General features: G+C 52.2%; 9 protein-coding genes across 9 annotated transcripts; 2 read left to right on the top strand and 7 right to left on the bottom strand.

Annotated features, from left to right (window-relative positions):
- AYO21_02605 (hypothetical protein) lies at window positions 1-2,452 on the bottom strand (the record flags this gene model as incomplete). The annotated part of the gene is made up of 6 exons (XM_022652583.1): window positions 1-1,120; window positions 1,217-1,349; window positions 1,401-1,506; window positions 1,561-1,643; window positions 1,692-2,258; window positions 2,314-2,452. 6 exons carry the CDS (start codon window positions 2,450-2,452, stop codon window positions 1-3), a joined length of 2,148 nt encoding a protein of 715 aa, XP_022515271.1.
- Window positions 2,453-3,185: 733 nt separating this feature from the next.
- AYO21_02604 (hypothetical protein) lies at window positions 3,186-4,971 on the bottom strand (the record flags this gene model as incomplete). Its single annotated transcript, XM_022652582.1, has 7 exons — window positions 3,186-3,625; window positions 3,678-3,728; window positions 3,780-4,217; window positions 4,267-4,332; window positions 4,384-4,473; window positions 4,525-4,763; window positions 4,817-4,971. 7 exons carry the CDS (start codon window positions 4,969-4,971, stop codon window positions 3,186-3,188), a joined length of 1,479 nt encoding a protein of 492 aa, XP_022515270.1.
- An 872-nt stretch (window positions 4,972-5,843) lies between these two features.
- Window positions 5,844-7,172, top strand: AYO21_02603 (hypothetical protein; the record flags this gene model as incomplete). Its single annotated transcript, XM_022652581.1, has 6 exons — window positions 5,844-6,029; window positions 6,155-6,249; window positions 6,326-6,529; window positions 6,607-6,733; window positions 6,827-7,068; window positions 7,142-7,172. The coding sequence occupies 6 exons, from the start codon at window positions 5,844-5,846 to the stop codon at window positions 7,170-7,172; spliced, it is 885 nt and encodes a 294-aa protein (XP_022515269.1).
- A 348-nt stretch (window positions 7,173-7,520) lies between these two features.
- On the bottom strand, window positions 7,521-9,020 carry AYO21_02602 (hypothetical protein; the record flags this gene model as incomplete). Its single annotated transcript, XM_022652580.1, has 3 exons — window positions 7,521-7,818; window positions 7,924-7,974; window positions 8,032-9,020. 3 exons carry the CDS (start codon window positions 9,018-9,020, stop codon window positions 7,521-7,523), a joined length of 1,338 nt encoding a protein of 445 aa, XP_022515268.1.
- Window positions 9,021-9,871: 851 nt separating this feature from the next.
- Window positions 9,872-11,350, bottom strand: AYO21_02601 (hypothetical protein; the record flags this gene model as incomplete). Its single annotated transcript, XM_022652579.1, has 1 exon — window positions 9,872-11,350. The coding sequence occupies one exon, from the start codon at window positions 11,348-11,350 to the stop codon at window positions 9,872-9,874; it is 1,479 nt and encodes a 492-aa protein (XP_022515267.1).
- A 3,373-nt stretch (window positions 11,351-14,723) lies between these two features.
- On the bottom strand, window positions 14,724-15,912 carry AYO21_02600 (hypothetical protein; the record flags this gene model as incomplete). The annotated part of the gene is made up of 2 exons (XM_022652578.1): window positions 14,724-15,373; window positions 15,546-15,912. 2 exons carry the CDS (start codon window positions 15,910-15,912, stop codon window positions 14,724-14,726), a joined length of 1,017 nt encoding a protein of 338 aa, XP_022515266.1.
- Window positions 15,913-16,757: 845 nt separating this feature from the next.
- AYO21_02599 (hypothetical protein) lies at window positions 16,758-20,125 on the bottom strand (the record flags this gene model as incomplete). The annotated part of the gene is made up of 2 exons (XM_022652577.1): window positions 16,758-19,920; window positions 19,968-20,125. The coding sequence occupies 2 exons, from the start codon at window positions 20,123-20,125 to the stop codon at window positions 16,758-16,760; spliced, it is 3,321 nt and encodes a 1,106-aa protein (XP_022515265.1).
- Window positions 20,126-22,002: 1,877 nt separating this feature from the next.
- Window positions 22,003-23,227, top strand: AYO21_02598 (hypothetical protein; the record flags this gene model as incomplete). Its single annotated transcript, XM_022652576.1, has 2 exons — window positions 22,003-22,580; window positions 22,702-23,227. The coding sequence occupies 2 exons, from the start codon at window positions 22,003-22,005 to the stop codon at window positions 23,225-23,227; spliced, it is 1,104 nt and encodes a 367-aa protein (XP_022515264.1).
- A 943-nt stretch (window positions 23,228-24,170) lies between these two features.
- On the bottom strand, window positions 24,171-24,983 carry AYO21_02597 (hypothetical protein; the record flags this gene model as incomplete). The annotated part of the gene is made up of 1 exon (XM_022652575.1): window positions 24,171-24,983. One exon carries the CDS (start codon window positions 24,981-24,983, stop codon window positions 24,171-24,173), a length of 813 nt encoding a protein of 270 aa, XP_022515263.1.
- Between the last annotated feature and the right edge of the window lie 178 nt (window positions 24,984-25,161).

Here is a 25,161-nt window from a genome sequence, read left to right as displayed (position 1 = left end):
TCACAAATCGCCCTCAGCTATCTGATGACTTGGTAAAGCTTGTGCTTTCCCCCGCCTGCGCTGTGTCCTCCGATCAGCTGTGCCGTCCGAATCTTTAGCAATAGAATTGGCTGGTGAGACGTTTTGTCGTTGGTTCTCCAGATCAAACAACGCCTTTCGCTTCTGGTCCCTTTTCTCTTTTCGTCGTCGCCGCCGTTCCTGTCTCTCTTCCTTCGACTCTACTTTGTTCGGAGTTGACGGCTCCTCGTTGTCAACTTCGACTGGTGTGTCGAGATCTGTAGCCCCAGGCCCAACTTTTGATTTCCGCTTCTTTTGTCTCTTCTGAAGCCTTGCTTGAAGGTATTCGCCGACTTGCTCGAACTCAACAACCGGGTCCTGCCTTTGCACACGCTGGCCACGCTTCTCGTCTTTGTCACGCAACGCAAAATATGCGCCAGCCTCTTCAAATTCTGTCGCAGGCTCTCTCTTCTTCTTCAACGACGTGGATTCTTCAGTATCATCCTGTTCTCCATCATTAAGCGCATCACTCTTCCTCTTCTTCGAAGCTCGCGTGAACTCGCCGACTTTACCAATTGTGCCTTCCATCTCTTGTCCCTTGACGAAGAAGCTATAAAGCCCACCGTGTTTTCCGATGCCATGGCCATATGCAACTGGGGTCGTTGTGCCACTGCTCCTCTCACTTTCACTCTTGCCAATATTCCCCAATGCATTCTCGAATCCTTTCAGCCACCACTGATTTCCGGCCTGTGGCTCATGCGCCTTCTTGCCAACGCCGAATCGCCCTTTTCTTTGTGATATCAGGAGAGGCTTGACAAGACCGACACCATTGTTGCCGACTTTTGCGGGATCATAAGCGAGGCCTCGATGCCCTTTTTGTTTGTATGGTCTCGAGTCGAGGGAGTGGCCGGGTCCTGCCCAACCAAGCGAAAGGAGATGCGCATGGGCGTCCATCGAGGTAGGAAGACGACTGACAAGGAAGGACGCGAGAAAGCGACGGCTGAGGATGTTGATTATGTTGTCTTTCGGAGCCCAAAATTTGGGCTGCCAGAAAACAAAAATTGTCCCCAAGCGCCAGTGGGTCACCGCCTCGGCCCTTCCCGTGGCAACGGCGCAGTTATGACTAATCATAATTTCACGTGATCAACAGTACATTGTGGTCTCTATTCTTCAAGCTCACAACTCTCCCTGTTATCAATCACCCTTTCATTGGACCAACAGCTCCTTCATGGGAGTCACCAGGATCTTGACATGGTCATCTTTGTGGTTGACTAATTCCTCAAATCCTTTCTTCACAATGTCGTCCAACGCTATTCTCGCCGTAACCAGTTTCTCGAATCCCTCGAATTTTCCTACTTCAAGTCAGTGATCTGGTCCCGCATATCTCGGGCTTAATCCTTTACCAGCCACGAATTCGTCCACAGTCTGCTTGAAATCTTCTTCTGTATAACTCATTGAGGCCCGGAAGATGATTTCCTTCAACATGAAATGCTCCATGGGCACAACACACTGCAAAGACTGGTCAGATGTTTAAAGCTCGTTGACGGAAGGGAGTCACTTTACTTCTCTCTCCCAACCAGCGACGTTAACATATGTCCCACCGCGCCGAAGGGCATCCATACCATCTTTTAGACCTGGCATGATCCCTGCACAATCGAAAACAACGTCCACTCCCTTGCCACTCGTTAACTCACGGCATTTCTCAGGCACGCTGATTTCCCTGGGATTTAACACCACGTCGACGAGCTTTGCTGCCTGTTCTTGCCGCTGGCTTGTTGGCTCGCTCACGATGAGTTTACCAAACCCAGAGGCCCTCAGCACAAAGATTAAAGCCAATCCGACTGGTCCACCGCCAAGGACGAGGATGGTCTTGTCCCGATAGTCGTCGAAACCAGATTTTTTGGTCGCATGCCTAGCGACCGTCAAGGGCTCAATCAAGGCAGCTTCAGACAAGGGGATTGAATCGGGTAGGGCATGGCACATTTCCTCTTTGACTGCGACGTATTCCGAGAAACCTCCCCCATCGGGTGACTGCAGCCCCAAAAATCCCCAACTATTGCAAATATTCGTGTCCCCGATGTTACATGAATGACAGTTGGAACAAAAAACTCGTGGATCAACCATGACAGGCTGTCCGATCTGGAATTTGCTCTTTGGGCCAACCTTGGTCACTCGACCGCAAAATTCGTGACCCATCGTCACAGGCATCACAGCCCCTGTCAGTGGATGTGGTGCATCCTTCTGAGGGATAATGCCCGGTCCTGCCGATTCTTCAGCTATGGTCTCGAGGGTAGTCTCTGAGACACCACAACTTACCGACCAGATATTCGTGCAAATCAGAGCCACATATGCCACACCATTCGATTTGGATCAGAACTTGGCCGTCAACGATTTGTGGGACATCTACATCCTCGACCCTCAAATCGCGACGCCCGTGATATCTAGCCGCCTTCATGCTGTCAAGTGAGCTTTCCGCTGACTTTAAGAGACTGTTGATCTGCTAGAGGAAGACTGAGCGACTTTCCTGTTTGGAGATAGTGAGACGTTGCGCTTTAGACACGGCTATATATGCACGAACACAGTAATGCAACGCACCGTCAATCACTGACGAAGAATGTACTGATTCATGGACTGCCGAGGCAAGATCGTCTCTCCCCCACACTTCTTGGAATAGGTAGGCGTCCCCTAATGTTCAGATTGTCATATGGCCCACAGCACGGATATTCTGGATTCATGGATCGGCTGGGCACTGTACATTATGCTTTCATGAAGTGTGCACTCAGCCTTTTCATTCGATTGGTCTAACTTTATGACATTACTGAGATCCCGCCTGCATCTCTAGGTACATGCTGCACCGTGGCTCCTCAGTCTATCGTCCACGGTACGTCCTCGTTTCTCATGTATGGTGCTAATCTTGAAAGATCTTTCAAAACTTCAGCCTCTACACGTCCGTTGCCGAGGAAGGACCACATATTATTGTTGCGATAGCGAAAATCATAATGCTCCCAGCGGACAAACTTGATGGTTTTCATGTAATGGAGTGCCTATTGAGATCAGCTTTGTCCCTCACGAGTGATGCCTTCGACGTACCGAGCCACCCCAAATCCACAGCTTACCACCGACGATGTTGTTTTTGTACCAACTGTCCTCGTTAGTCGGCGCATCTGACCAAAAGGGGGTTTATAAATTTACCTCTTGCAGTCGCTGTTCCAGACAGAGCCTTTGTGCCATTCGTCAATATGCTCGTACAGTTGCTTTACTGGCTCCATCTTAACCTCGAGGGCTCGGATGTTCTCCTCCTGCATCCTCTTCATGCATTGCAGGATATATTCGACTTGGACTTCATGCGAGGGGAGAGCTGTGCCAGCCGCCCAGTTGCCTCGGACACCATTGACAACGAAATAGTTGGGGAATTTCGGCACCGTAAGAGCGAGATAAACCTGTGGTTCAGGGTTGAACTCATCCGCCATACTGACACCGTTGACTCCGAGGACTTTGAATGGGGGCGCGAACGCAAGGTTGAAACCTGTGGCGCAAACAAGAATGTCGACCTTGTGCAGTCGTCCAGCATCGTCGATCAATCCTTCAGGGACGACCTTGACGATCTCATTATGGACGGGTGTCACATCTGTGGTTTTCGTTAGCCGGTTCCATGTCAATGATACATTTGGTATGCTCACTGTCTTTGACTAATGCCTCAAGATAACCATCACCGGGAGTAATCCTTCGACCTGTTCAATGTTTAGTGCCCGCTCCACCAAAGGAATCGATGTTCAACATACAGCCCGGCGCCCATTTTGGAATCAACTTCTCCTTCAACTCCTCGTGCCCTGGTCCGATCCGCCGATGCATTTCCTCGCGCATCAGCTTCTCGGCCCACTGCGACGTCTCCGATCCAGCGATGAACATATCGAACAGGTTGTTAACACTAGATTCGAGTTTCCTTCGGTATTCGAGCAAGGCTTGGGGGTCTTCGCGGAATTTCTTCTTGTCCTCCTCTGTATACCAGTACTGTGCTTGAGGCGCCTGGGCCTGCTTCGAGTCCGACGAGTGGCTCTTGTCCTCTTCGAGAACTTGGCCTCCGACGGGTGGAGAAATCCATGTCACAGACCTCATGAAGGTCGTCAGGTGTTTTGCTTTCTTCTGCACCTGGGGCACAATTTGGATGGCAGACGACCCCGTCCCAATGACGGCGACTGTCTTGTCCGTATAATCAACCGCTGCCAGATGTCAGTCACCACAGGGGCGGACGGCAGAAGTGAGGCCTACAAGAGTCCCAGTTCGCGCTATGAAGAAGCTTTCCCTTGAAGTCATGTAGTCCTTCGATCTTTGGCCCTGCCGAACGGTCAATATTTCGCATCTATTGGAGGGATGAGACAGACTCACACTTCCAATCGTTGAGGAAGCCGGTGCCGTTGATGATGACATGGCACCAGTCGTTGATCTTACGACCCTCGACGTCAACTTCAACCTCGTCTACCCAAGGTCAGTCTCTGGGGTCATCATGGCGGTGTCCTGTGGACTGACATATGCCTTTGTCCTCCACCCAGGTTGCCGACAGAACCTTGGAATTCAGCTTTATGTTCGGGTGGAGATCATACTTGTCGGCAAATTTCTCGAAATACTGCTTGATCTCGGGCGCATAGGCGTAAAAAGTCGACCATTCTGGATTCGGTTCGAATGAATAGGTATAGGCGTGTGCGGGAACATCACAAGCGCAACCTGGATATCGATTCTCAAACCATGTTCCACCAATTCCGGAGTTCCTTTGGAGTCATTAGCTGACATTCCCGGGGATGATTGATAGGTGAGCACGAACTTCTCATAGCAGACGAGTTCGTAGTTCTTGAAATTTTTCTTCATTTTGTACGCCACCAACAGGCCTGCCGCACCGGCGCCAACACAAATGACTCGAATGAAATTTGGTTTCGAATGCCATTGTGGCTCGACCTTGTACCCGAGTTCGCTCACCATGTTGAAGACAGAGAAGGAAGATGGGGTTGAGGAATCACGACGGTTTCAGGTAAGGTGACGAGTCAGATCGATTTCCAACAACGACCTGCAATCACCACTCTATATGTGCATTCACAGAATGCTCCTTGGAGGCGAGACATTGGGGAATCCTCCTCTATTCCAGGTTGACTGCCCCACACCAGGGTCCAACAAGTGTGCGAGCTCCATATGTTTGCACAGCGCGCTGAAGAAGGTGTCATGATTCAGGATTTTCTGACTTACGACGTCGCCAGTCCACGCCACTTGCCTGGGTTTGTTCAATCAGACAGGTTTTGATGGGCCAGCACGGGAAGGCCACAACATGGGCCTCCCACACACGAATAACCAAGCTCCGCAACCCGAGGTTCAAGCCGTCGTGCTACTTACAAAGAAACTCGGTACGCAGCGCAAGTCTGTGGAGAAAAGCGGGGATCAAGACGAGGGCAAGCGGGAAAGCAACGCAACAAGAGTTGTACCCAATCCTGTCCCGTCGAACCTAGGGTATAATAAGAGGGTGATGGACGTGTCATGCCGCACGCTGTCAGAAGAAAAGGCAAGTCATTGCTTGGTGAGTCGGATGTTTGTGGGTGAGGAATACTCAAGAAAAGAGAATACTAGCTACTGGCCCGCGGTTCAGCCTCAGGCTTGTTATTGACGATATTTCGGCCAAATCATTGGTCGACCATCACCGACATCAACAGTATCACGAGCATTTAGCTCGTTTTCTACCGGGATCGTCAAATACGACCGTTCTATAAGACAGGTCCTCTCCCAAGCCAGCCGATACTTTGGGATCATACACACATAACCCGCTCCATCCAATATCTGTGCCGCGGCAACCAAAAGAAATAAATATGGCCTTTCGCTCAGGACCCATTGCCCCGGGCATTGCATTCGTCACCGGCGGTGCACGCGGGCTAGGCAACGCCATTGGGGTGTCGTTCGCAAAGGAGGGCGCCAAAGGGGTATGCCTAGTCGACATCCAGGACGAGGCGACGTTTGAGGAGGGCAAGAAGGCCGTCGAGAAATACGGTGCCAAGGTAAGAGGGCCACATAGTTTCCACGGGGTTCATTTTTTGCGCAGAAAACAAAGACGGAAACTTGCAAAGGGGAGCATGATATAGAATTATCACGTCCTGAGAACTCACCCGATCATCACAAACAGGTCCTGTGCATCCGTGCCGACGTGACCAAGGAGGAAGATGTGGAGCGCGCCGTCAGCGAAGCAGTCAAGGAATTTGGCCGCATCGACTATGCAGCGTCAGTACATACTACCTCCCTACCTACTACATCTCTCAAGAGACCCTCTGTTTCTTTGCCCAGTCTCTATCTCTAGTCCAAAACTCGACAAGAATATTTTTCAATTTCTGACAGAAAGAGGCCCGCACAGAAACTTCGCAGGCATTGTCGGTCCCCTGGCCGAGACGTGGGACATTGACACGGAGCAGTGGAAACGGGTCATCGAGGTCAACACGGTCGGCGTGTTTCTCTGCAACAAGCACGAGTTGAGGCAGATGATGAAGCAGGAGTCGATCGAAGTGTAAGTTCTCAACAACGTTAGAATTCTCCGACGAGACCCGGAGAAACGGTGGCTGAGGTATGGCAAACAAACAACAGCGAACAAGGCCGACCTCGTCAGCGCGGCTCCATCGTCAATTGCGCATCTGTCAATTCTATCCAAGCCGGCGCTGGCACGACGGGATACTCGGCGTCGAAACATGCCGTCATGGGCATTACAAAAGCCGTAAGTTCACTACCATTGTTCCCTTGATTTTCCTCCTATGTTTGTCCCGTTCTGGTCAAACTAACATCATGCCCTGTTCTTCCCAAACTCCAGGCCGCACTCGAGGCACGCAAGCATGATATCCGCATCAACGCCGTCTCGCCCGGCTTCCTCCTGACCAAGCTCCTCGACCCCTTCATGGCCCAGGGTAATGGCCAGCTCGCGGGCAAGGCCTGGGAGGAGTATGAAGCACGGCAGGGCCGGAAAGCCACCTTTGACGAGATTGGCGACGTGGTGGTGCTGCTCAGTCTCCCACGCATGAGTTTGGTGGTGGGACACAACCTTGTCATTGATGGGTATGTCAATCCCGCGCATCAAGCAGTCCCCCAACTTGACATTTGTGTTGTGCTAACTCTGGTGCCATTCTAGAGGCTTCACCATCAACGAGAATACGTACTAGAAATATCTCGAAATCTCGGTCATGTAGATCATGCATGTGTTGAGCCTTTGAATTGCGTCTTTTTTGTAGCGAAGAGACTCTTTCGTCTCTAGAGCTGCTCCGTAAATTCGCGAGGTGAGTGCGAACGAGCGCCTGTAATGCCTCCCTCATAAGGCCGCGGCAAAGCTGTCCAACACCTTATCGGTGACCTCAGGACGCGCGGTTTCTTGGAGATGATAGTGGTGACGAGCTGAACCCTTTAACCCACGAACATAAACATGAACATCAACACAGGGTATTGGGGTTGACCACCCGTCGTCTAGTTCCTATCCACGTCCAACTAACCATCTAACGGTGGAGTCGGTGAGCTCATCTTGACCAGCTCACTTTTGGAAAGTCCATGGTGCCCTCAAAGGCGGCAATGTCGTGTTGCATCTCGGGGAACTTTTTGAAGAAGCCCGGCTTCATGGTCCAGTTCTTGAAGTTGTATGCGTACTCGAGGAAGATCTTGGAAACCTCGTACCGGTTCTGCATCGGGTTGTAGGCGAAGATGTCGCGGTCCGAGTAGGGCCAGTAGAAGTTGAAGTTCTCTACAAAGGCGGCCGAGAAGTCACCGGTCGAGGTGTATTTCTTGTGTTCGAAGACAAGGCGGTCGCGTAAGCCTGGCCTGTTCGTTGGTTAGTAGGGTGGAGTGAAGGTTTTTGTTGGTTGTAGCGATGCCCTTTCGAGAAAAGAACCAAAGCGCGGCGGGTAGATGGGAATAAAGACTAACCATATGAGAAAATCAATGACTGCTGGATGCTGGACTTTTTCCTGTGACGGTCTGGGTCAACGTGTTAGCAAGCAGCCCTGTTGTCCGAGGAACAAAAAAAGGCCATACCTCGGGCGTAGAAAGACAGGCACCCGATCCAAGTTTTCTCGAGTTGGATTTTCTCGGTATTGGATCAGTGTCTGGCAGACATACATCAGGGCGATTCGTTGCGCCTTGGAGGTCCATGTGCCAAACACCCTTTGGTCAACCTGCCGCAGCGCATTCCACACAGGGTGCTGAGCTTCGGGTCCGGCATTCTCCCAGCCCCAGATGGCCGCCTTGAAGGGCACGTGCATATCGAGGGTGGCGGTCGATGCCGTCTGTTGTTTGACACTGTCGAGGCAAGAGATAAAGGCGCCGTTGGATACGTGCCACTTGTCCACGTCCGGCGCGACTTTCACCACGGCGTCGGACGAGGGAAAGCGGTAGTCGAAGGGCGAGGGAGTCTGTGGCTGCCAGCCGCTGAAACCCGTAGTACTGCCCATCTCGAACATTTCGAGCAAAGAGTTTGAACTCATGTCGAAAAAGTCCTCGAGGCCGGCCAAGGAGCCCATCCCATCTGGTTGTGGCACGTCTACGTTGAGGCCTAGGTTGTGGCCGTTGATCACCTCGGTGGCCTCTGAGGTGTCTGTCGACGAGACGGAAGTGTGACGAAAGGTAGCAGTTGGGTCGCCAAACGTTGTAGCCGGGGTAGATGCTGGGAATGGTGTCTGATCAGCAGCAGGCACGGACGGCTTCGTCTCTGTTGTTTGAGCTTCACTGGAGTCGGCGCCCAGCACGGCCTGGTCGATGACGGTGCGCATCTTGACCAAGGCATTCCGAAGGCGATTATTATCATTGCGGAGGTTGTCGATGATGCGCGTGAGGTTTGTGATCTCGCCGTCCTTGTCGCCGGCCTCGAGGCTGCTGAGCCGCTGCTCGAGATAGGCGATGCGGTTCTTGGTCCTCTCACGCGTGGCCCGTTGGGCTAAACGGTCCTGGATCCTCTTTCTCTCCGCTCGGCTTTCATCCGTGTCTCGCTTCCGAGACTTTGTCGATTTAGGCGTGGGCGCATCCATGGTCTATGACAGCGGATTTTCTTACTCAGGGAGACGGCCAAGTGCACATGGGGTGTATGTAAGTTGTCCTTCAGGCAAGGCACAGGTTGGCATGTGGTTATTTTTCTGACTTGATATTGAAGAGTCAGAGAAAAGAATTGGGAAGATCTGGGCCGGAGGGGGGAGGGTGACTATACCGAGGGCAAAGCCTCCCGCTTGGTTGTCCTTTCCATCTTTTGAAACCTTCACCCCAAAGGAAGAGGCAACGGAGGGCAGCCAAGCTCGTTAGAGGTATCCGAGGCTCATGGGGACGCAGGTCAAGGCACTCGATGCCAAGTTTGAGGCCTCCAGGCCACCCAGGATAGGCTTCTTCCCCATGTGGAGGGCCCAGTCTTCGCTTGGAGATTGGTGGCTCGATAAGCCCACAAGCCCCAGATCTCCAGAGACGGCAAGGGATGGCGATGGGGAGGCGTAGGGGGAATTGTCGGGGCATCTTCCTGCTGGGCACTTTGCAGTATTGGGAGGAGCGGGTCCCTAAAAGAAAAGTCTGATCAGTGAAATGAGGCTGGATGGCCAATAGTGATGCTCACTACTGTAAGTGTTTGTAAGAAGAACAGCCACGCAGGGGCGTCGTGGGTCAGTGTACCTCGTACCCCGACTTGGCCAGATTCATTGATCGTATGTCGTCGGGCCCTTTGCAGGTCTGCTGGTGATTATTCTTGTCGTTTAAGGGAGCTCTCTGGTCTAAGAGGTAAGAGGAAAATGAGAGAAGCACCGCAGATGAAAAAGCGCATCTCGAGGAATTGACGTCACTCCAGAGGAACTAATACCAGACTTCTACATGCCCTTACATTCTGTAGAGCTTCGTCCTCTCAACTCGCCCCAAAGATAGGACTTCCAACATCTGCGGCCACCGCCACTGTTTTCGAGATCAGAAACTCCTCCACGGCATATCTGCTGTTGTTCCTGCCCCAGCCACTCCCTTTCGTCCCGCCTAGAGGGACCGAGGCCTCATCATATAGTGTCAGGCTGTTCAGGGCAACCAGTCCGACTTCCAACTCTTTGGCCAGCCTAAGACCTTTCAAGACATCCCGCGTGTGGATGGACCCCGTGAGACCATACGAGCTGTCGTTTGCTATCCTGATGGCGTCATCTTCGTCTGCCGCGATGAATACTGTGGCCGAAGGACCAAAGGTTTCGAGGTCATAGATGGGGTTTCCAGGCTGGACGTTGGTGAGGAATGTTGGCTCAAGCGCAGCACCGCTGTCACCGCGCCACTTATTGTCGCCGATCAGATACGTCGCCCCTTGATCCGTGGCGTCAGAGAGCAACTTATGGGCCTTTTGCGCCATGGCTTTTGTAACGGCGAACCCGGCGTTACCTTGGAGGCCTGCAACTGCACCGCGCAGACAATCGATGAACTCATCCGCCACGTCTTGAACGACAATGATGCGCTCAGTCGACATGCAGATCTGGCCGTGGTGCATAGTCGCCCCCTGGGCACAAAGTGTCGCAGCCTTTTTCAGATCCGCGTCCTTCAGAACAATAGCAGGAGCCTTGCCGCCGAGTTCCATCAAGACCGGCTTGAGGTACTTGGACGCTAGCTGGCCAATAATGCGCCCGACAGCTGCGCTACCGATGAATTCCACCTTGCGAATGGCTGGGTGTGCGATGATGGTCTCGGTAATGCGGCTAGCGTCTTCGCGGTTGGCCTGGATCTGGTTCACACTGCCCGCTGGGAGACCCGCGGCCAGGAAGGCTTCGACGACGCCATGGTGGACACGCGGGCTCAACTCTGACGCTTTGAAGACGACCGTACAGCCCGCAGCCAGGGGAGCTGCCAGCGCCCTCGCCGATAAGATGATGCTGCCGTTCCAGGGGGCAATACTTAGGACTGGGCCCACCGCTTGCTTATAGACAAGACAAAAAGTCTCTGCAGTCTCCGGCGGCGGCATCTCCCCCGTACAGGCGATGGTGATATTCGCGGCGATCTCTCTGATAGCCCTGGCGGCGAGGATGACGTTGAATTTGGCCCAGGATTCTGGGCAGGATGTCTCTTCGATTTGGTAGCGGGCAAGCTCGTCGACGCGGCTTTCGAGGATGTCTGCCACCTTCAAAAGCAATGCCCGGCGGTCCTGGTGCGGCACTCGTTTGAAAGTCCTGAATGTGTCTGCGGCCGCCTGAACCGCAGCTGTAGCATCGTTGACGGAGGCTCCCTGCGCATAGTGGACGAGCTTCCCCTGAGCCGATGAATGGACCTCGATCAGGCGACTGGTGTCGAGTGGGATAGGTTTTCCATTGATCCAGCAAGGGACAACTTCCAAACCATTGTGGTGTTGTGTGACGGGCATGTTTGATCCAGCCCAATGCTACACTGTATCGTTATGCCTGGTGGGAGTGAACAAACTTGGATATCGAGACGCAACTTTTGTCGGAACTTGAAAGAAGTCTTCCCAACTTACTAGTAAGTATATGTTCCGTTTTCTACTCCCGTCGAGCTGGGTACTGGAATCTATATATGTTGGCCCCAGTGTCTTTGTCCTTGAACACCAAGTACGATGTAGCTATACCGCAGTGTCCATGGCCTTGTCCACCAACAAGGCTGACGGGGATATCAGGGATGGCCATCCTAAACCCGAGAATTCTTAGGTCCCTGGGTCGAAGACCATTCTCGATAGGCATAAGCTCAAGAACCGCGGGGACATTCACCGGGTCAAACAATTGTGGTCGCCAATGTGTGGGGAGGACGTATCGAGTACAGCGCCAGTCACCCACCAGTGTACCTCGAGTGAAGGTGGGAATGACCTTGTCAGGACCACTTATTGCCCTCTTGCCTTCGTACATGGTGATTATGACCGATGGCTTTCCTCCGAAGAATGGGGATTGCTTACTTCTTGGCCTCCCATTGCCAGTCCCTGTGTTTCTCTGTTTCTGTGGGAAGAGACAGGGTTCCCACATTACCAGGAGCACATCTGTAGTACAGAATGTGGGAACAACGGGACTTCACACCCGCACCTTCTCGTGCTTCCTGTTATGTGTGCCGCACGGCTAGCTACATATTACATGGTCATCTGAACCGTCACATCAAATTGATTTTCCTCGTTTCTCGCCAACTCCTGAAAGCTGAGAATGGTGCAAGTTCTTCGTTCGACCTGGGTGTCACCATTTCATGACGACGCTGTTCAACCCAGATAGTTCCGTCCGACCGACTGGCCCCTGAATATGAGCCAAGTTCCCCCAAGTTTCTGTCCGGATGGAGGGGGAATCCATCTCACCTTGGGTGGCCTGTGCTCAACGCATGACAAGGGGAAGGCCTCCCCCAGGTACGAACAGAGAGGTATTCGATACTCGGATCTGTGTACCCAACATGCGTATGTGTTTATATACACATTAAGATCTCCTCCTGACCCGCCAGCCCCATAACCTGGAAAGGGCAGTACTACCCTCCGTGCCTCCCCGGCTCGCACCCCCAATCCCAAGACCTCGAGGGATTCGCTGGCGACTCCACACCACAGCTAGGCTGTCATTTCTTTTTCCCACCACCAATGAGTCGCCTGCGTTGTGTGAGCCGCAAGGCAAACAATAACAGGCAGCATCCAACTTGGTCACATGGACAAAAGCAGTAGATTCCGGAGGTATATCTTGAGGGGACATCCCTTTGGTGGCGGAGAGACGTCCTCAATGAGACTTCATTTCAATCTCCCCAGGGTGAACACACCACCTCGAGGGCTTCTTCTAGAACTATATGTATAGAGGAACAAACCCTGATTTCCTCACAAACAAATGAAGAAATCTCATGACTGCCTAGTTCTGTTTCACAGTTCCACATGGACCAATCCAAGAGGTTGTTGCCTTCGACGCAAGGCAGCCTGGCTTCGGTTCTTCTTTCCATATCTCCCTTCCATAACCTGACATATATATCAAATGTCCCAACCATCCGTGACTTCTTACCTTCCAGAAACAACACTTACCCAGGGCGATATTTCTGTCCACGAGTTGGCCTCCAGCTCCAGTTGAGTGCATGGCTCGCATTCCAGAGCACTGGAAGCCCCTTCCTCTGGTGGCATATGTATAAAGTTTCCGACCCCTCCCCCTTCCCTCCTCCTCCTGCGTTCTCGATGTGAGTGAGACACTGTGTCTCCTTCACGACCACTTATTCTGCAAGAAAGAGGACCGGCTAACTGAAAAAGGGTCCGAATTCCGGATTCATCTCAGCCTTGCGACCGCTTCACCGCTCGTCCTCATCAGCTCTGACTGCGGGACACAGCATCATGCGGGGATGACCATGGGACTCACCGAGACGACAAAGGAGCGTTTATACGGCTACACCTCGTCCTGTTTCACAGACTATATGAGGTGTAACAATTTCCAACAGCCCCAGACTTAAATCTACTGATTACACTTTCTGCACTTGTGTTATACCTACTTCTAACACTTCAATTCTACTCGTATCAAGCGACGTTACTCTCTTCTCCTGGCTCCTGTGCTGCACGGGACTTTCTACCTAGTTTTGTGTCTGACCGCCCCTTTCCACCAATCCAGTCCAATCATTTACACTGAGCTTCATGCCCGATAGGAGAGCTCCAATACGGTAACCATGAGCGAAGGAAGCGAGTAAGAGAAGAGGAAGAGTTAGAGTAAGAAGAGCTTTCTGGTTAGTGGGTACGGTGTGTCCATGTGGCTCCGTTGATGCGCACAAGACCAGCTCAGCAAAAAAATGCGAAAAAATAGAAGCAAAACCGGACATCGACTTGGTCTCAAGGTTTTACAATGATCGCCGCTTCGTCGATTTCAGCATGTTTTCCTCAGGCATTCATTCACCTTCACAGACCCTACACACGAAACCTGCTCATCAATGAAGTCGGCCGGTGATCATCCAGCTTCTCTACCTATCTTTGCTAATCTCCCCATCTACAGATGTCCTCCATCAAAGGGAAAGAAGAAAGTGACAGTGTTTGTCTGGACATGCGTATTTATCTCCCCCTTCTCTCCCCCACCCGAGCAAAGAATGCCTGTCTGCCCGTCCGCGGCATTTGGATGACCCAGGCAATCTGATCGATTTTTAGAGGGCGTTGTTGATGATGGAAATACAGCACCGATGCGGCCACAATCCGATTTCGATCAGAACGAACAACTGTCCGAAATGCCAGCATAACCGATGTCAGAACTGCAGTACCGAGAAAGTGACAAAGTGAGCCGAAGGTCAGCGAGTTTCTGACGCTCAAAGCCATACATCAGACCTTCTCCGAAGGGATGCCCCGAAGGGATGCCCCGAAGGGATGCCCCGAAGGGATGCCCCGAAGGGATGGTTGGTGTTTGCTCCTCGTGTTCTTTTGCCCACAATTTGGGTGTTAAGACCATACGTTTTGGCTCCTTGTCGGCGGGAATGGATCACCAAAGTTGATGTCAATGGCTCGTGCATGACTGGATGAGTGGATGGATCCGATCGATCGTCGTCAGGGGGATGAGTGAAGATGTATTTGGTGGAGTGGAGACGATGGCATGCATATTGGACCTGCTGCAAGGCGGCCTTGAAGGAGGACGACGGAGATTGGAAAGGAGACAAAAAGGGTTTTAGCTATTATCAGTGCACCATATTATCAGATGTGGAATTAAAACCAAGGATGCAATTGGTCTGAGTACTGCCTCATCATGTCACTTGTTATGCGAATATACCAATGCCAGAAATTCGACGAATGGATGCTGTGAAGGACGCTTCCATCCTCACGATTTGGTATCCCCTTGTTGTTGTTGTTCTTTTCCCCCACCTCCTCCTCCTTCCCCTTCTTTCCTGTCTTCTTCTGCCCCTTCTTCTTTATTGTCATCTTCCCCACCACCAACCTCCCTCCCCGGCCTTCCACTCCTGATCCACGGCCTGCGAACCCAAAATTCGTCGCGGATGATGTCGACGTGGCTCGTGACCACTGTGGCCTTTTTCTTCGCCTTGCGCAACCTCTCAGCTTGGGTTTTGGAGAGGGCAGGTTCGGGGACCGCGGATTGTTGAGTGTCTTCGTCGTCGTCGTCCTCATGCTCGTGGTCCTGCTTTCGGTCCAATTCCCGGTTTCGCTGGTCCTCTTGTTTCTTTTCCTGTCCCTGCTTCCGCTTCCGCTGTCGCTGTCGCTGGCCCCCTCCCCTTCCTCTACCCTTCTGATGAGACCCTGGAAGGTCCTCGACTCGATACTCGCGAAACACGACGCTACCCTTCCTGTACATCTCGGGCTCGTTGTTGTAGTTGATGCCAAAGCGCGACCACAGGATCTCGTTCTTGTCGCTGGCTAGGGTGCCCTTGAGGAGCTCCTCGGCCGCGGTGTGGGTCATGCCGCCTTGCTGGACCAGGGCCCAGAAGGTCGTGTTGTAGAGGTTGTTGATGTGGCCTGACTTGTCCAGTCAGTATGTACATACGTATGACATAAGAAAAAAAAAACGGGGAGACAGGTTGACTAATTTTGGTTGGAACAAAAAAAAAAAAAGAGAGCGATGCTAAAGGGAATGGAACAATCGAGGGAGAGAGAGAAGGAAAGGGTGTTTGTATGAGTCTGATCTTACAATCAACCTGCCTCCAACTCAGATAATCTCTCAGATTGGCCCAGGAGGGATAACAGACAGCCCGACCATCAAATGTGGGCAACATGTCCATCGTCAACTTTTTCCGTGCTATCGCACCGTCACCGTCACTGGCACCGGCACCAGCACCAGCATCGTCCCCTTGGGGATCATCATCACAAAAAAACAAATCCCACCCGGCCACATACGCGGCCGTGAAGGTGCTGACGACCGTGGACACGAGCTTGTCCCGCCGCCGCTCAAACAGCGTCGTGGCGCGGTCAAACACGAAGCTGAACTCGTCCGAGACACCGTAGGCGACGGCGATTTCGGGCATCGCCGTCACGACGTGGCTGGCCGCGTGGTTCATGAGGCGCAGCGCGCGCGGGTCGTTGGGTTTGCGGAAGTCGTAGAAGGCGGACAGTCTGGCTCGACAGATGGCTTGGTTAATTTTGCCAGGAGGGGGGAGTTTGAGGAAGGGGGGGGATTTGTGGGAGGGATGGATAGGTAGAGACAGAGAGCCTCCTCCAACAAGAAAAAGAGGACCAGAAACGGAATAGAAGAGAATAGACAAGATCTTGTAGAGGGAGTTCAAAAACACATTGGCCTGGAAATGGATGGGACGGAGTTAACTCCTCCAATGCTGATGTTGATGTTGATGTTGATATTTTTTCATCCTTTTTCTTTCCCTCCCATCCACCATCATCCCAAAACCCCAGACAAACAGACAGAGACAGAGAAAGAGAGACAACACGTACTTATGAAATCCCCGCCCATCGATCCTCACCACGATCCACGTGTTGGGCAACAACGTCTCCTCGCGTTCGAAGCTACGCACGTATTCATACCTAGACCGAGAACGACAATCCCATCAATTAGTCCATGACACGATAGCCAGACGTCAGCGCGGGGGTGGGACAAACTTTGAATTGGCCATTGGAGAATAAGAAGAGACAAAAGGCGCGTCGGTTCAGCACGTTCAGCATTTATCGACTTGACCAGCAAGAAGAGAGAGGAATTAACTAAAAATCCGAAACAGGAAAGAAATACGGTTAATGGTGGAGTGAGTGAGTGAGTCGTGTTTAAAGACTAGAATGAGTCACTGGCATATAATGCGACCCCCTCAAAGAACCGGCTTGACCAACTTCAATACTAAACTGATATGCGAATCATGTATAAAAGGTCTCCTCCTCATGCCTCGTATGCCTGCTCTGCCTATTCATCCTCATCCCTCTCCTCGCCCATCTCCTCTGCCTCACTTAACCGCTCACTGCTCTCACTAATCTCGCTGGCGGTCAGATCCTCCTTCAGCCCCTTCTTGTTCTTGCGCATAAAGCTCCAGTTGCTCAGACTAGTTCTGCTCGTTTTCTTGTCCTCGGCGCTGGGCGTTGTCGATGTGCTCTCTAAACTCCTCCCTAGGTGTTCGCTTGACCCTTGTTCCTCTTCGTTTTCGCCGTTAGGAACAGATGCTTCCTTTCGGGAGAACAAGCTACCCTTGTCTTTCCAGCTGCCAAATTTATTGCTGCTTGCCTTGCGCGTGATCTTGGAGATAAACGTCGGCTTCGCTGGTGTATTCTCAAGGGACAACTGAGCGCTGGCCCCGGACTGTGTTCGATCGAGCGTCTCAGACTCGAGGGTAGACACAGTTGCTGCGATGGAGTTGGTGTCCTTGGACTTTCGAGACTCCGGGGGGGAGGCGGCTTCCATGTCGTTCACCCTCTCCTTTGACTCTTTCGCCTTGTTCTTGTCCTTGTCTTTGGATTTCTCGCTGCGCCTGCCGAACAGTGTCGTGAATGACGGAGCCGCCGGATTCAGCTTTGGAGTCGAGGACTGCTGGGAGGATGCCGGCCGGGTGCCAATGGGCGCCTGTAGAGGACGTGTGGGTTTGCGATCTGGCTCGACAACTTCCTCGTCTCCATGTGGAAGCGAGAGGTTGCTGGTCGATCCGTACACGATCGAAGGCCGCCGTGAGTGCGAACGAGAAAATGAATGGAGCGAACCCCAGTCTGGAGCCAACGGACTATTTCGCAGCACCGATTTGTCGTTCCACGCACGAAACTGACTTTCCATCGACGGCCGTGGCAGTTTGTCAAAAGAGTAGGTGGATGACGGCCTTGGGGAGGAAGTCTCGCCTCGAAGTCCTGGATCGAAGGATGCAGACCTCATGGCGAACGGGTCGTAGTTCGCTGAAGCTGCAGCCGACTTTCCAAAGCCGCCTAATCCAAAGGCACGCCTCGTCGCCGCAAAGCGAGAAACTGAAGGCTCTTTTTCCTCCTGAGCGCTGCTGCTGTTTAAAAGGGCCGATCCTGGAAATGCCCAGTTTCCGCCATAGCTTAGTCGCCTTTTGGTTTCTAGTCGCGGATCAAAATCTTCCACATTCCTTGGAAATGACTGACTCTGGCTCGGTTTGAGAGATCCGAGAGGGGGTGGTTGATCAGCTAGAGTCTTGCCTCGCTGACGATTGAGCCCAAACATGGATGACATTGACGTGTACTTGGGTTTCTTGGGTTGCTGAACCACCTCATCTTCTTCTGGTGCGTTGTCCGACTTTTTTCCGGAATTTGAAGACTTCTCATCACCTTCCGCGGGCGCAGAAATTTGTAAAGGACTGGAGAACGACCTGCCAGACGAGGAGCCAACACTAGGAGATTCTGTCCGGCCGCTATCAGCATGCAGTATGGGCGACCCTATCGTGGGAAAGGGAGTCATTCCTGTCTCGGATTTTTCTTTCCGTCGCGGAATTTCGGTGTCGGGAAGCTCATCGGCAGACTCGTCACCGAGCAGATCAGCTGGCAAGAGTGAGTCTGCGCGAGGACTCATGGGGATCGAAGATATGGCGTCAATGTCATCGTGAGTTGAGGCTGTCGTCTCTACAGGCATCGCCAGTGTCATCCCATTCTGCGGGTTGAAATAACTTGGAACAGCTGCTGTGGGAGATGAGGTGGGAGCAGAGGTATACTGCAATCCCGCCGGGAAAGGTTCCGGTCCAGCAAACGGGCCTCGCGGCGACGAGATACTGCTCCCCAACGAGCCTGCCGGTCTCGCTCGTCGCATGGGCCTCATGCCACGACGAATGGCATCCAGATCCAACGGCGCAATAGGCGCGAATGCCATGGAATTTGCCCGTCTTGCCTCGAGTTGATTGATTTGTTCCCTGGTATAGTTAACTTGCTGATTGGCCAATTGTAGGTCGTTCCATAGCCGGGTGAAGGTTTGCTGCAAGCCTTCGTATCTTGCCCGCCATCTCATATCGCGCTCACGGTCGAGACGGTCGGCTTCTCTAGATTCTTCCGTCTCCTCATCCACGTTCTGCAATTGGCGTTCCTCTTCCAGCGCTTTGATCTGCAGTGCTTTCTCCTTGTTGTCATCCTCCAGCATGGCGACCTCCTTTTGTTCCTCTTCGATTTTCCTGCGCATTTCCCGGAGCTCAGACTGAGTCCTGCGTTCAATTGCAGCTTTCTGTTTCTCAATGCCCGCAATTTCCTCCTTCATGGCAGCGGTGGCCTCCTCCCATCTCGAAATGTCGTCCTTCCTCTTCCTGCGCTGGTTTTCCTTTTGCTGCAACAAGCGTTCTTTCTTGGTCTTTTCGTTTTGAGCCGTGCGACTGAGTGTCTCTGCCTTGTGGACCTGCTTACGAAGGTCGCTGCTGGCTTCATCCCGCTCTTTGAGACTCTGTTTCAACTCGTCACGCCGCGCTTCCAGTTCCTTCAAAGCAGCTTCAAATTCTCTGTCCTCCTCCTGTATCTGAGCCTCAACAGCCTCAATGTCTTGTTGAACTTTTTGGAACCGCTGTGACAACTCCGCGAGATCACCGTCCACCTCTTCGTCTTCGACTCTCGATCCTGCGTCTTGAGCCTGTGCATCAGTGCCATGACCAGCCGGGGAAGGTCTACGACCGGTGGTCCCTCTTCTACCCATGGGCTGTCCTCCGCTAAGATCGCGAGTCATGGAGGGCGCAGCTAAAGGGGTGGCAGTGGGAGCATTTCGCACCGACACCCCTCTCACCGCGGGAACTGATTCGGGAGCCTCCTTGCCCGCTGGTAGATGAGGCGTGCGCACATGAAAAGGGGCGCTCGGAGTCTGGAAGGTGCCAGTACTGACACAGAAGACGCGGATGGCGTATTTGGTCCCAGGGCGAAGGCCAGATATGATAGCACCCATCTCACTCTTCTTGGTGGTCCCAATAAGGACGCCATTGAGCTCCACGTAGTGTTCTTGAATGGAAGAAGATGGTTCCGCATGTTTCCACGTCACATAGACTTCGGTAGGGGATATTTCTTCGAGGATGAGGAGCGGAGTGGGGGGAATGTCCAGGCCGAGTTTCTCTACCAGAATCTCGTTCGGTGTGGTGAGGACCTGATACGCGCGCCATAGCAGCCTACAGGATTAGCGGTGATCGCGGCAAAAGATCAAAGCAAGGCCTACCATGAGAAAGCCCAGATGACGGCGAGCAGCAAAAGTAGAGCCATGCGACCTTTGACGTTAATTTGAGGGGCAAGCAGTTGGTAGGCGTGAGAAGCCCAATCTAATGGCTCCTGGTGCCATTTAGATGAGTCCATCCACAAGGTAGGGATGGCAGGCATGCGCTCGACAGATATAGGCAAGAATATATCCTATAAATTACGGAAAGCCATGTAATTAAGTTTGAAATGAGTGGACGAGCGGAGAAGTCGGCGACAGCCACAGCGACCTGTCGACGCCCGCAAACTCTGGGGGTGCAAAAGCCTCGGCGGCATCACGTGAGAAACTACAGGCACAAGTACGAGATACACTTGTGGCTTGCTCCTTCTCTCACCTCTACTCACCTTTCAAATCACCCTTCGATCGACCGTCCCATTGGTCCTACATCTCTACTACGTGTGGTTCTTTTAACACCAGTATCTAAAACTAACGACAATTGGTGAAGACCTCTTTGGATCTTCGGAATCCGCTTATGGCTATTCGTACCATCCTCCTTGAACCCCCCGCGGCTTTCCCTCATAGAGTACAAAAGATGCCGAATCCGAGTTCCAGGCTGCTTGCTGCGAGATACTCTCTCGCCTCCACCGTCCTTTCATATTTTTCGAGCGTGATGCATTTCCTTGCACGACTATGATCAAGCAGAAAGGATACAACGGTTGAACTGCGGGCTGAGGCTAGGCGAATGGTTACACCAGATGAGCCCATGCCGAAGCCGATGAAGTCCGCGGCGCAGAGCAATACGTCTCCAAAATAAATAATGATAACAATCGAACGATACATCGCTACCTACCGCGATCTCAGTTTGGTCTTTTCAAAGATTCGTGGAGAGTCCCAGCTCTCAACCATCAACGGGTACACACAAGTGAAACGAACATGATCCTTTTTCCACTGCCTCAAAACGCATCGCGACATCGCCCGTCGTCCAGTCTCTTGATGTCCGCTGTGTTCAAACAGCGCTTGACATGTCCAGATCACAGGCAAAAGCTGCCTTCCTCCGTTATCGCAGTCACTGCAACACATTCCTCTACCAGCCTTCTGTATATTATTAAGCTTGCACGGCTTGGTTAGTACGAGTCGTGGACGAGCCGGATAAGGGCTCGGAGTAGTCCGTAGTCCTGGCCATTTTGATCATCGGAGTGATTCACGGAGAAATATTACCTAGGTTAGTACATTGTGGAATAGAAGGGTGTGATATGTGTAGAATAGGGAAGTACAAAAGTATTCTTTGTAACTATGGAGAGTGTTAAGACATCAAGACATATATCTATGTGTAATACTCGTATGTACGTCTTGGCGCCAAGCCATGGCATCGTGCCATTCCGACTCCTCTCCAAAGATACCTTGCCGTCCGCACCTCTTATCCTCGGGCTACTACTTGTACCACTATACTATTCTCCCCGTGCATTTATCCTTGCATTTGTTCGTGTAGCTCCAAATGACGTTCCTACATGCCCTAGACCGTGCTTGGCTCGTGGCCTTGCTTATCGGTATCGGACAAGTCCATCGCATAGGCGCCGACCAGTAAGGCTCCAGCATGGCGAGCCTTGGCTGGTAAACAACGAGCCGGATATCCTTTCTTCAGTGGATATTGCCAATGGATCCTATTCCTGGATCTCGTTTGGGACAAGTATACTCGGTACAAGTAGTCTTGAGGGACGTATGGTCCCGCGTTTCTCCTGGGTTTTCGGTACAGCCGTCCACGGACTTTGGCCGGACCGTAGCGGATTGCGACATTGTCCAGATAATGCGAGAGCTGCGGACGGATAATTTCAAGCAGTAAAACGGACTGAGAGGAACTTAGACGGGTTTTCGAGCCTGGAAAAAGGTATTTAAGAAGGTGAGCACAACCTGATGTGACGATGACTGGCTCCTTTACGACCTTAAGCACGAACCAGCCTCGTCATTCAGTATTCGATCTCACTTGACTCCACACGACTCATAATACGCATCCTTGACCAGCTGCAAGCCAATCACTTAGTCACTAGTCGCAATCGCAAGTATGCTGTCGGCTGTGCTTGTCGCCGGATTGGCTGTCGCGGCTGCGGCTTCGCCTGTCATCCCCTCGTTACACAGTCTCTACTCACGGCAAGACGTCCAAAGCCCGTACAACGCGTCCCTTCCAAACATTACCATCTTCGCCACGGGAGGAACCATCGCCAGTCTGGCTAACAGCAACACAGAGACAGTGGTTGAGACCGTTGGGCTAGGTGTACAAGAGCTTGTTGCTGCCGTGCCCGAGATTCTCAACTACTCCAACATCCAAGGCTATCAGGTATCGAACGTGCCTAGTAGTACCTTGAATCAGACCGTCTTGCTCAAGCTGGCCCCTCTCGTCATCAGGGAACTCGCCAAAGACAATGTCACGGGTGTCGTCATCACACATGGCTCAGATACTCTGGAAGAGACCGCCTTCTTCTTGTCCTTGGTCGTCAACTCGACAAAGCCGGTCGTGGTCGTGGGCGCTATGAGACCAGCCACGGCGTTGAGTGCCGATGGCCCTTTGAATCTTCTACAAGCTGTCAGTCTAGCTTCTTCACCCAGTGCAAGAGGCCGTGGCGTTATGATCACTTTGAATGAGTAAGTGTCAAACATGTCTCCTTTTGGGTGGCAGAGGGTGTTTCTTCCCCTTCATTCGCCCATTCTTGGTAGCAATTGCCAAACTCCTTCCATTCTTGTCGCTAACGCTTGCTGCACATAGCCGTATCGGAAGCGCAACTTATACGAGCAAATACAACGCCAACGCACTCGACACCTTCCACAGTACAGAACCAGGCCAGCTTGGATTCTTCATCAACCAATTGCCCTATTTCTACTACCAGCCAGCTCTACCTATCGGGAGAAGGATCTTTGACATCTCGGGTACCGACTTGTTGCCTCAGATCGATATCATTATTTCCCATCAAGACATGGATGCGAAACTGTTCAACTCGACCGTGCAAAACGGCGCAAAGGGCATCGTGGTTGCGGGCACCGGTGCGGGCGGCGTGACAAGACCGGGCCTCGCGGTGGCCGAAGCCGTGTTTAACGCGACCGGAACTCCCATTGTTGCCAGTCATCGAACACCCGACGGCTTCGTGCCATTCGATCCAGACAATGCATTCCTGATCCCAAGCGGATTTTTGAATCCGTGGAAAGCGAGGATTTTGCTGCAGTTGGCCGTCAATGCGGGATACGATTATGATGAGATTGTCGAACTCTTCGGTCTGGGCCAACCTGCGTCTTGAAACAAACGGGGGGAAAGAGAGTGACGTGAGGCTATACGAGGAGGTATACCCGAAGTATAATAGATCCTTAACCGTTATACCTGAAAGGGGATCTAGCTCCGAGATTATCTCTGGGTGCTATTCTGAGGGGCAACAAAAAAGTAATAGATACTGTACATAGTGTTGAAGAAAAAGGCAAAAAGCCCAGTCATTTGTGATTATTGAGACACGTCTCGGTCTCGGTCTCTGTCTGGCGTCAGGCGTAAGGCTCCTCTCGACTCTCCTCTCCACTAGTTCCAGACCTTCAGTGAAGAAAGAGGAATTCGACTTCACCATGGACGAACGAAAGCGGATCCATGGGTCTCACTTTATACTAGGTATACTTGGCCCGAATGTTCGGAATTGCCGAAACACTTACCTAGTATTTTATGCATCGGCCACATCCTTCGAGACGCCAGAAAACCCTTTTGGCTTGGGTCGGGACATGCCGGTATGTATCGGTGATCACACACGGTGTTTTTTTCTAAGAAGGAAGAAAGGAATACGTATGACTGACTCAGAGCTTTGCGGGTGAGGATCGACATCTTTCTTCTACATGCTTCAGAAGACTTCTTTTGCGTAGAATCAGCGAAATTATACTAGGAGACACAGTAGGGGGATCGGATCAGTGGACCAAAGCTGGATAGTTGGGACGGATTGTCGTGATATGTTCGCCCATTGTCACTATTGATTGAGAGCTATGCACAAACCCCTTAGGAATGACTGCTGATATAGACGTTCTATCCGCCCAGTTTGAGCTCCCCTAAACCACTCCCGCAGAATCTGGTCCCCCGTGTTGTCCTGCCACCCACCGGCTGAATCCCTTGAGGGTATCTGATCACATTAACTCCGTAAAGCCGTTCGTATGCCCTCGTACACCATTGATAATGCCATTTGTATGCCCTTTCCCAGTGTCCGAGTCGCCCTACGACAGGTCCACATCGCCATCGGCATCCGCCTCCTTGTCACCGCCTCCATCGTCTGGACCGAACACGTCCTCCATTGTGCCCAAGCCCTCGTCGTCTTCGTCCCCTTCCTTGTCATCCATTTGCATGAGATCTTCTGGCTCTGGTCGCTCTTCTTCATCGGGTTGATCCACGCTTTCCTCGCCTTCACTGTCCCATTCATCTTTCAAACCCCAGCCAACACCGGTCAGGCAGTATTTCTCATGAGGGAGTCGGACCCCCCCTATCATGGGCCCGGCCTTCTCACTATCCCTCGTTTGAGCCTGTAGTGATATTCGATTCCTCTCGTCGGCTAGCTGTTTGAGAAACTCCTTTGGTAGACTTCCCTGGAACTGGTGACCCATTCTCGACCCTATTGACATGCGCAGAGCAGCCAGGCTTATGTCCCCTTCTTCGCCTTTGTTCTGATTCTGCTTTGCGCCCCGACCTTTAGTCTGAGCACCTCCGTCGGCCTGGTCGTAGGCTTCGTTTTGAATGTGTAAGGCGTCACTCAGGACAGAGCTGGTGTATCGGTAGGCAAAATCCATCAGTTGGAGGGGAACGCGTTGCTGATATGCTGCGATGCCGTGAGAAACAAGGAGGAGATGGATCAGGCGGTGATCTCGTGGTCTGTTTGAACTTCCATCGTCTTGTAGTGAGGTTAAGGGTTGTGAGAGGAGTGCCTCCACTTGAGGTTGTGCTGTTGCTTGGGAGGCTTGCGCGGTTTGAGGCGCCTGTGAGGAGGGTTCTGCAGGGGGGGTGAGGGGACCAGGAGGGTTTGCGGGCGAGCTCATCTTGGTGGATGGACAATTGAAAGGTACAGGAAGATGTTTGGGGGATTATTGGGCAGCTGTACAGGGAAGCAACAGCACCATAATAAGAGAATAAAACGTGAAAGGTGGTGTAATATCTTCTTGACTCCCGTGGGTTCTTTCTGAGAGTGTGGGCAAGGCGCAGGGAGATGCAATTGAT

Source organism: Fonsecaea monophora (assembly GCF_001642475.1).
Source record: "Fonsecaea monophora strain CBS 269.37 chromosome Unknown Scaff11, whole genome shotgun sequence".
Lineage (NCBI taxonomy): Eukaryota > Fungi > Ascomycota > Eurotiomycetes > Chaetothyriales > Herpotrichiellaceae > Fonsecaea > Fonsecaea monophora.
The sequence above is the reverse complement of the archived record's forward strand: the minus strand, read 5'-3'. Positions and strand labels throughout refer to the sequence as shown.